At 37.0% G+C, this 11359-nt stretch overlaps 1 protein-coding gene across 1 annotated transcript; it reads right to left on the reverse strand.

Annotated features, from left to right (window-relative positions):
* Positions 1-837: 837 nt before the first annotated feature.
* Trxr1 (Thioredoxin reductase 1) lies at positions 838-10717 on the reverse strand. Its single transcript, XM_043016214.2, has 12 exons — positions 10289-10717; positions 7853-7913; positions 5764-5939; positions 5158-5355; positions 4633-4812; positions 4174-4407; positions 3529-3645; positions 2842-2993; positions 2452-2581; positions 2071-2301; positions 1798-1932; positions 838-1521 (listed from the first exon to the last, which is right to left on the reverse strand). Exons 1-12 carry the CDS (start codon positions 10589-10591, stop codon positions 1453-1455), a joined length of 1986 nt encoding a protein of 661 aa, XP_042872148.2. The 5' UTR covers positions 10592-10717; the 3' UTR covers positions 838-1452.
* Positions 10718-11359: the final 642 nt, after the last annotated feature.

An 11359-nucleotide genomic window follows, 5' to 3' on the forward strand; every position in this document is an offset into this window, starting at 1 on the left:
TATTATAGGCAGGAGTGTCGGCATTCCTTTTGTTCACAATCTCTTAAATATTTTACTGGCGAGTTGCTGCTATTAATCATGCCAAATTTCTCCGTATTCCTAAACACTCATTTGACATCTCTCTTTCTCTTTCATTTGTCAGTCAGATCTTTTATTCACATTTAAATAAAAAATCTTAATTTTCCATTTCTAATTATACACTTATTTGCTTGTTATTTTTTTCCCATGTAATAGATTCTTTTGTCATAAGTTGTTTGTGGGTTATATGGGTGATTTATTTTCCTTTGCAATGGTAATTCCACAATGAAATAACAAAATTGATGGATCTATGGTTTATTGAATAAATAAAAACCGAAATATATTGTAAAACAATGAATGTGTAATATATCAACTTTTGAATGAAAATATACAAATCTTGAATCATACACAAACCATTATGTTCAATTTCTTTTCCAATTACATTTAAGTCAATTAGATCTGTAGTGATGAACCAAAAGTGAAGAATTTGTGGTATATAAGAAGTGATAAGACATAAGCAAACCATATCTAGTCAATATATTACTATATAGCATTTCAGCAAATTTTACTTGAGTATTATCCCAACATATCTTACTTCCAATAAATTTCACATCAACTAGCAAATAGTATGGTAATTGCTTATTTTAGTTGCTCTTGCTTCCTTGTTCACTAAATAATAAAACTAACATTTTCAGAATATGCCAGGCCTACAATATGTTTTCACACATTACCACTATTCAAATTAAAACATTAAGCATGGCAACATCCAGCATTTATCATTAATGGACATGAGAGGATGGGTAACAATGAAATACAAAATAAACTTTTAGAATTTTACTTTATATGGGGCCAGTAAATTTATTTGGAAGTCTAACAACCATAGGTTACCTAAATGCAAAACAAAGATTACAACAGTACATCATCATGATAATAATAATAAATAACAAGTCGGACACTGGAATAATAAGGCAAAATAGCTTTAGAGATGATGAAGAGCTTCCAGCAGTTCCCTCCCATACTGGGTTTTGGGAAACCACCTTCATAATAACTCAATTTCTCAACAGCTGGAGAATCCAAGCCTAGTACGTAGTCAAGGCCACACTCTCAACCAGCTACAAAAATTGATGATTCTTCCACCTCCTGAAGCTGAAGATTTGCTGCTCTAAAGTTCATGACTGGAGATAATCTCACACTTATCACAGAGTGTAGTTCTAAACCCCAACACTTAAAAATATGGAGAATCGTAATAACCTGAAACTTAGTACACTGCAAATTAATACTGTGACAGTCACTGTTAAGTATGCAGGCACTATCTCTTCTAAAATTAATAGCAAATGTTACATCTAAAAAGTATTGGTAAAAAGATTGCCAATTCAACTCTGTGGTGTTCAAATACAAATATCTCCAGTCAAGTTAGCTAAAGAGCAGCATTATCTAACCTCAGCAGCCCTGAGCACTCACATCCTTACCAGAACTTTTGGTTACGGACATTGTGGTGAAGTTCTGTAAAAAGAAAATAATAATAATAAAATGATTGAAAAAATAAGGTAACTTTTTTCAATTCTTTATATCAAGATAAAATATAATGTGACTGTGCTTAACAAAAAAAAATAACATGATCCTGTTTTTACATCAATAGATTCAGAAGTTTACTATTCCAACATGCAAGGAATCATTTCACTGGTTAATATTGACAAAGTAATGTATCTATTTTTTTTTTTTTTTTTTTTTTTACAAATCTTTAAATCAACTAAAAAGTAACAATAATGCAATATTTACCTCTGCATCTGTGGGATGGATACCAATGAGGTTATCAAAGTCAGATTTCTTGGCATTAAGCTTAAGGCCAATGCTAAAGCCCTGAGTGATCTCTCCTGCATTAGGACCCAACACATGGAACCCAACAACCTTCTCCTGTGGAAAGAAACATCAATTTAATGTCAATAACATATTTGCACATAAGCCACAGCTGAAACACACACAACAAACAAAGAAAATATAAAAATAATCATATTCACAATACAATCTTCACCTAAACCAAACACTACTCACATCCTGGCTCTTGACGCAAATCAGTTTTGCATAGCAATCATTCTCAGGCCGGTGAGCCACCGTGAACTCCAAGGGCTGATAATTGGTATGGTAAACCTCAATATCATCTTCGCCATACTTGGCAATTGCTGCTTCTTCTGAAAGTCCGCAGCATCCGTACTCCAGTGGGGTAAACACCGTCGTAGGCACATTTGTATAGTCAGTCGTCATTTTGCCATTTGCATATAACCGCTGCAAAAGGGTGCACATTCATGAATAAATATTACAAAATACTATATCTTAAGTACCAAATATTTACAGAACTCTTTCAATGAACTACATCCAAATATAGGATAGAAAGTCTAAACTTGTCAATATTAAGCATGCCATCCACCAACTTACCCTGGCAAGAAGCTTTCCAGCTTGAATGGCCACAGGGGTGAGTTCAAGACCACCTTCAATAACATCACCAACAGCATAGATATGCGGAACGGATGACTGTTCTTCTTCATTCACTATAATCTTTCCACTCCTGAGGATTACATAAGAAATAGAGTTTCTTATTTTGAGAAGCATTCAATGGCAATGATTTTCATCCAACTCATTTGTGTTCATAAAGAATATTTCTGTGCACAGCAGTTCCTAACTTTAAGTTTTACTGCTTGTATTTTTCTTGAAATTTTACTTAGTTTAATTCTTTTTTTCTTTCTTTCTTTTTTAATCAATAACTTATTTTTTTTTGCAAAGATTCAGTTAATGAAACATGTAAAAAGTGGCAAAATGCTAACTCACTTTGCAAGATTGACACTGGTATTTTCAAGTCCAATACCCTCAGTGCACGGATCGCGGCCAATGGCAACGATGACAGTGTTGTATTCACCAGTTATTTCTTCTTCTCCTTGCTGGGCAACAACTTTTAATTTTCCTGGTGTTCCTTCCTCGATCTGTCAAAACACAATCCCTCTATTTACTTCAAGTAAATCATAACTACATCAGAGATGCTGACCTAACACCATTCACTTGCATATAAATTATGAAGGTCTCACCAGGACGATCAAAATCTCATTCAAATCGGGTGTATGAAGTTTGAGCATTTTTTTTACATATATATTTATATGCATCTGTCTGTCTGTCTGTCTGTCTATTCTTCATCTAATTTGTTAAGAAACCACTTTCTCATCTAAAAGAGATGAGATGAAATGAAATGAAAACCTTCACAATCTACTAAAAAAATTAGACATATCTGTCTGAAACAAATTACAGCCATTTATCACTGAAAATTGTTCCAAAAATGCAAAAGAATACACAATACAAATTTAATTCTACAAAAGATATCAACAAACCTACTCAATTTCTGAATATCAACTATATAAAACAAAAACATAAAAAACATATGTCCATATATATACACAAATGTTTACCATACTAACATACAAACATACAAGTGTACTTCTGTACTATATGAATTATCTCCCTCACCTGTTCTACTGATTTTGGGACAGCACCACGGATGAACTTTACACCATTCTGCTCCATAAATACACCAATTTTATCTGCAATTTGCTGGTCAAAGCCACGTAACAAAATGGACCGCACCTGTATAAAAAATAAGTGGGGAATTATTTAACTTGTACAAATACAGTCAAACTAAGCAATTGCTATATTACTTTATTCAAAATTAACAAATCTCATTCATTAATAAGTCGAGTAACACATAACATCTGGGGATCCTATGCCAAGTTCTCTAGAAATAGGTTTCCCCTGATGGTAAATAATGCTCCTTCTCGAAAGTATCCAAAATATGGTTGCAGTTACAGTACAATCTCCCCCTGCATATCTCAGGCAAATAATCACCAAACAGATAAGTAAGCACATAATTAAAAAAAGTAAAAACAATACATCCCTGTCTTTTAACCCACACAGGACGGGTGGTACAGCATGTGTACCGCGCATTCAAAAGCCCAGTTGCCGGGCGGCACAGTATTGTGCCAGCTATTCAATTGATTTAGGCCTAATAATTCGAAAGCCCCGGCATTTGGACATTCTAGGCTAGAAATCCCCCGTCGGGAATGGGTTAATATAGGAAAAAAAAAATCTACATCAACAAAAACAACGGGGGCTTACCATTACTGTTGTGTCATAACCCAGACCTGCCAGGAAGCCAGCACATTCAAGGGCAATGTAGGATGCCCCTATCAAAAGAGTTTTTCCTGGAGCATGGGGCAGGGAGAAAATGTCATCAGATGTAATGCAATGCTCTTTAGCTCCCGGAATGTCTGGATAGCGTGGACGGCCACCTGTGGCTACCATGAACTTGTCTGATGTTAGGGTTTTTTCCTTGCCACGTCTATCAACAGTCTGTAAGTTTGAAGGAATGAGTCAATCAAAGATTTGTTCTTCTTTTCCAGGAAGGAATAGAGGAGGCAGAACAATAGTTAATGAATTACACAGTAAAATAAATATATGGCAGGAATTATTACACAATCTTTACTACATTTTCTTAATAAAACAATAGTAAAATCACACTGAACTTGGAGATTGAAGAATAATACTTAAAATGAAACCTCAAACAATTGTACGTACCTTGAGTGTGTGCTCATCAACAAAAGTGGCATAAGCATTGAGGTAGTCAACCTTCTTTTCCCGAAGGGCAACACGGTACCCCCAGTTGAGTGAGCCAATGTGGTTCTGAATGCCTTCAACCATCTTGGTCCAGTTATGGGTCACCCCTTCGGGAGTTTCCCAACCAAACTCCCTTGAGTCCTGAAGGAGAGTAAATAAAAGAGGCAGTGTAAATGAAAGAAAAAGAAAAAAGAAAACCACTTCTATAAAGGACATTACTGGTACCACATCTCCTCTAAAGCTTTAATGAAAGATATTAGACCAAATATTTCTTTTTTACATATCCCCATGAAACTATATTTGAAAAATCAAAGGCATTTGAACTAAAATCAATAATGTATGAACTTGTTAAAAAAAACTACAAATGCACATTTCTCTTATACATCATCCCAACTAAATTTTCCATGAACAGTATACAGTATATAATACATATCTTAGTTATCCCTAAAACAATTCATATACAAGACAGAACCCCAACTAACATACCTTCAGGCCATGTCCAAGTATTGCTGCCTGATGCATGAGCTTCTTGGGAATGCATCCAACATTCACACAGGTGCCACCAAGTCCCCATGTTGTGCCTTTGGGGGTTGGCTTCACGAAGTCACAGACTGCAACCTTGGCCCCGAGGTTGGCAGCTTCTTTGGACGCTGCCAAACCTCCTGAGCCACCACCAATCACAATCTTTGAAAGGAAAAGGTTGTATTAGACTTTATTCTTCAAGCAAATGCTTGTATGCCACTCCCCAATGGCATAAACCTTTAACAAAAATATATTCCATTACTGATACCTGTATGGTATATCATCCATTATTGGTATTTTGTCAAGGTCTTTTACAAATAAACATTTTATCAATCCAAAGTCTTTATGCAAATTGTGAAATCATATTCTCATTTTTTTGTGTCTAATTGAACATATCCTCGACTCTTTTAAAATAAACTTGTTCCCCAATAATTTCCATAATAAAACTAATTATTTCTTAGAATAAATTATTTACACAGGGGTAAACAAACCTTGGAAAAAAAAAACAAAAAAAAAAATGCATAAAAAATTGCACTCTCTAAAAGGCCCAATACTAGAGTAGACACTTACAAAGTCATAATCATAATTGTGCTGGGCCTTGTTAATCAAGGGTAATAATTCTCCACTGGTATGTGTTTCTATGGTCTTGTCCGCACCACCCAGATGCTCCCCATTGATGAAAACATTGGGGACGGTTCTCTGGCCAGACTTCTCTATTAACGCTTCTTGCACTTGTGCCCCATCCTCTGGAAATAAAACAAAATAGTTTAGTTTAAACAGGATCTGATCTGCTACCTATAAAGTAAAGCTTACATCTAATTCTCTAAAGTTATACTGCTGAGTCACAAGCTTATGTCTAGTTCTCTAAAGTTATATTGCTGAGTCACAGATCTTATTTGTACCCATTTACCCATTTACATAATTTTTGTTCTCGTTTACTGTAAAATAAGAAAGAAAGAGAGAGAGAGAGAGAGAGAGAGAGAGAGAGAGAGAGAGAGAGAGAGAGAGAGAGAGAGAGAGAGAGAGAGAGAGAGAGAGAGAGAGAGAGAGAGAGAGAGAGAGAGAGAGGAGAGAGACAGAGAGAGAGAGAAGAGAGAGAGAGAGAGAGAGAGAGAGAGAGACAGAGAGAGAGAGAGAGAGAGAGAGAGAGAGAGAGAGAGAGAGAGAGAGAGAGAGAGAGAGAGAGAGAGAGACAGAGAGAGAGAGAGAGACAGAGAGAGAGAGAGAGAGATTATTTCAGTCAGTTTTATTGGGTTTTTCCTGTACTTCTTTTCCCTTTCACATGGATTCCCAACATGGTTACTCACTCACTCTCACACTATTTTTATTCACTTTACAGAATGAACTTCAGAGCTTAAAACAAAAAAAAAAAAAGCAAATCTTAAAATTACTTTAACTACAGAACATGATTCGAAAACATCAAAACAAAATTTTGAAGTGCATGAAAAAATAAAACCCATACAACAAAATTTAATAAAAGGAAAAAAGTAGCAAAGAACTTAAACAAAATTTGGTGTGATTAAAATTTTCCTACAATGTGTCAACCCTTTCACAGCACACCTTCAGGATTCAAGGTCAGCTGGCTTCATCTGGCAACTGTCCATGACACTCCCTTTATAACCACATTCACAATGCACTCACTTACACACTAAAATATGCACATGGAAATCTATAACTCATGTTTTCTTTTTTGTTTTTCTCTCTCACACAGTCCAATTTCAAGGCGAATATCTTTACATAAAACAAAAAAATATCTTATCTTTCTTTGTGCTTGGCATAGCGCACATCCTGTCTTCAGCTTTTTAGATGTAACAGTAAACAATGTAATAGTGAACAAAGTATAAACATCTTTGTATGAAACTATGTAAAAAAAAAACAAAGAATTTCATACGATGCTGATCTTTTATTCATAACAGAGCTCTCACTGGGACAATCGAAATCTCATTTGAAATCTCATTCAAATCAGGTGTATGAAGTTTGTGCATTCTTTTACAAATATATTTAAATGCATCAGTCTATCTGCTAGCTGTCTATTTGTCTATCTACCTGGCAATCTATTTGTCTATCTACCTGGCAATCTATTTGTCTATTTAGCTGGCAATCTATTTGTCTATCTAGCTGGCAATCTATTTGTCTATCTAGCTGGCAATCTATTTGTCTATCTAGCTGGCAATCTATTTGTCTATCTAGCTGGCAATCTATTTGTCTATCTAGCTGGCAATCTATTTGTCTATCTAGCTGGCAATCTACTTGTCTATCTAGCTGGCAATCTACTTGTCTATCTAGCTGGCAATCTACTTGTCTATCTAGCTGGCAATCTACTTGTCTATCTAGCTGGCAATCTATTTGTCTATCTAGCTGGCAATCTATTTGTCTATCTAGCTGTCTATCTAGCTGTCAATCTATTTGTCTATCTAGCTGTCTATCTAGCTGTCAATCTATTTGTCTATCTCTATCTCTTTATTTGATTCCTGGCAATTTTTGAAGCGTGTCTTTGCTTTTAAGTACATAATCACTAAAAACATACAAACAAACAAAATAAACGTGCTATTCCCTATCACCCTATCAATAATCAATCGAGTTCCATAAGTATGGGAGTGAGCTAATCAATACACATTGCCACAACATGCTCGCAAAACAAGTAGAGCATGATTCTTACCTATGAGGTCGAGCTCAAGAACCCCGTAGTTGACGTTCAGCTGCTTGAACAGAGCTTTCACCTGGAGAAGACAAAATATCAGTAAATTTATAGGCTATATAAGTTTTCAAATGAATTCTCTGTTATGTTTGGAGATCTTACATTGAAAAAATAATCAAGGAGCCTACAGAATTAATACTGGTCTGTCTGTCTGTCTGTGTTGGAATTTATACAATTTTAAAACATGAGCATAAGAAAAAAGTTTACCCAATATCAATAGGATATTAATTGGTAATAATTTTTTTCTATGCTCAAATATAAGAAATTCCATTAGGCTATTAGTGTATACATAATTAAGACATTTTTGTACTTTCCTCTACAATCCTAATTTTAAAATATATCCATTTTGTATCACAATATAAAACTAACATTCACAGTATCATAAACAAGGTCAGGCTGTAGTAAACAACAACATTAACCCAATGACGACGGTGCGTCACACCCGTGTGACACAGCGAAAAACTCCCGTTCCGGGGCGTCATCCTATTGTGACGATTTCATATTTGCATTGACCGGATATGGGACTTCGCTTCGCGTAGAAAGTGCACCGTCGGAAAGGGTTAACCCAATGACATGAAAAACGTCAACATCCGAACAACACAGTCGAAAAAATCCCGTTCCGGGCGTCATCCTATTGTGACGATTTCATTGCCATTATGGCCAATCGAACCGGCAGGACGGCCGTAGAAAGGCAAGTGCACCCGTCGGGAAAGGGTTAAAGCCCCTGTAGATAAGAGATAATCAGATTTCTTGATAGTAATATCACTTTATTATGGGATTTTATCAATTTATCCTTTACATAATCTAATACTAATATGTTGAGTATACTGAGCATCCAAAAATATTAATGATACATGTATAACTCATCTTGGGCTATCCTATTTAAATTCAAAAGAAGACAACAAGATAAAAATAAGGATTTAGTAATCATATAAAAATAAAGTTTTAGTAATCATAAACACATCCTTTGTTAGTATCTGAACCACAAAAACATGTAACAGCTTTCACTCCACACTTATGTAATAATCCTAAGTATTCTTTAATGAAATAAAAGTTATTGAGGAAAGTTATTATATGAGTTATTATATGAGTTATAGCCTTAAATCATTTGACAAGAGGGTATCCCAGGCGGTTGGAAGCAAGATGGAAGTTAATAATCTACCCAAGAGATTCAGCTTTTGAGTGCTGTTCTATAGATCCATTTAGCCTATTGTCTGGGGTTTGAGGATTTGCACGGCAAGATTATAATGCTGTCGGTGTTATCCTAATGCCAACATTATGCTGAACAGATCTTATTAAGGAGCAAGTACTTTCAAAAAATGATTTCAGTCTAGAGCTATGAGACAGTCTTACAAATGAAAATATTAGTAAATCTCTAGAAGAAATACACTTCCAAAACAAGACTTTATTCTTTAAATTATTTTGGCTGTGATCTATCCAAAATGGTATTTCCTGTGAGCTTTAATACAAGGTCTGACATCACGTGTTACAACAACATACAACAAGCTTCCACAATAGATATTCTGGGAAGATAACAAGAGTTTGGCCTTCCATATTTAATGTTCAACTGCCAGATAGGTCTGAAATTCATAGGAGGTATGTTGGCCTTTCCCAGCGCACCAAAAAGTCCAGAAGATGAAGCAACCTGCACATGCCTTAAATTTCACTTTATATATATGACATATTTTGCTTCCTTTTAGTCCAAAACTTATGCTTTAATGCAGGAAAATTCTGTTTAAAAAATAGACAACCACCTGTTCAAATCTATCTAGCAATAGTGATCTTTAGATGCCTTTAATGGTAATAAAACAGCTTTGCAAGTTCATATCATTTTGCCCGTGCAGTTGAGAAGCAAAGAATAAGCTTTAGAGTGTGAACTTACAGTAATTCAGCCACTTATGTAAACACATCTCTAACCAGGAAAATTTTCTCTTAAATGAATAAACATCACTTGAATACATGTCTGTCTTTGTTCTTCCAACTAAAATTAAGGGGAAAAAAATATAAATTCGTCTGCACTGCTCGTCAACATTGCATGGTGGTTATGGTTAAGCAGAATTTAACAGATTTTTCATTAAATTCGACTTTAAGACTAGAGAAACAGGTGCCCAAAATAAAGAAAAGTGATCACGAATATCCGTCTATGAACCTTAACCCTAAGCCTATCTTAGTTATAGGCCTATCAATGTTTTCATACGTCGTCATGCATGTCTAACTACATAAAGAATTCGTTTTTTGGCGCGTTATGCGACATTACGTAAAGTACGGTCTAACGAGAGTTGATATTGCAGCCTTTGCAATAAAACCTTATGTAAACTTCCGAGCATAGAGCGGGAAAGTCTTACGTAAAAATAAAAAGAATAAAAACCAAAGGTCAATCAGTGACTCGAGTCTCACCTTGTGGCAAAAGGGGCAGTAGGACTTGCTGAAGACCATAACCTTATTTTCCTTGATGAATTTCTCCACCGTGCCCGAAGGCCCGTTCTGGGTCACGGGAGCCATCGTCACCAGGGTATTGCTCCCCAACCTGGAGTGCCACACACTGCCGCACGCCCCAATGGCTCTCCTGAAGGCGACCACGTGACTCCAAGACGCGCGCGGAGGCCGGCCGATGGCGTGGATCCTCCGGAGGCCGAAGGAGAAAGACGAGCGCGCCGGGAAGAGCGTCCGCCTCAACGTTGCCGCCGCCGCCACACTCATGCTGCCTCGCCTCGCTCCCCCCGCGCCCCTCTGGCCCCTCCGGCCTTTCTCCTCCTCCCCTTCGGTCCTCCCCTCCCCCTCCCCTCCCCTCGGACTCCCCCTCCCCTCCCCTTGGTCCCCCTCTCCCCTCCCCTCCTCTCGGTCCCCCTCTCCCCTCCCCTCGGTCCCCCCTCCTCTCCCCTCCCCTTGTTCCCTCCTCCCCTCCCCTTGGTCCCCTCTCCCCTACCTTCCCCTCCCCTCCCTCCCCTCCCCTCCTCTCCCCTCCCCTCAGGCGCCTCCTCCTGGCTGGCCTCGTTTCTCAATGCGGGATCTTTGGTCTTGGGTTTTGGGGGGCAGTGCGAGGGCTTGTTTTGGCTGGGGGAGATTTTTTGAGGGGTTTTTGATCGCTTGATTAAGGTTTTAGGGGCTTTGGGGGTATTTCTTGTCATCTAGATATTTGGTGTTAGATTATGCAATTTTTTATAATAGGGAAAAATTATATGTTTCTTTGTAATACTTCGCTAGCCTTTAGTATGATTATTTAATCTTTCGTTTTTCAAGTGATGACAAAGTTATTCGACTGTTTTCTATAAGAAAATAGTTTTTCTTATGAAAATACCTTGCAACTATTTCCACCAAAGAAAACGTAAACTAATGCGACTTTATAGGGGAAACTGTTCTAAATATGTTTCCATCTGCTACTGGAAAGTCATCTTTTTGTCACCATGAGTTTATCAACGTGAAGGATACTCATTTCACCTTTACATTTAAGCAAGCCATCGCAAAACC

This window comes from Penaeus japonicus, unplaced genomic scaffold (assembly GCF_977035675.1).
Source record: "Penaeus japonicus unplaced genomic scaffold, GWHDUDI00000001_assembly GWHDUDI00000020, whole genome shotgun sequence".
Classification (NCBI taxonomy): domain Eukaryota; kingdom Metazoa; phylum Arthropoda; class Malacostraca; order Decapoda; family Penaeidae; genus Penaeus; species Penaeus japonicus.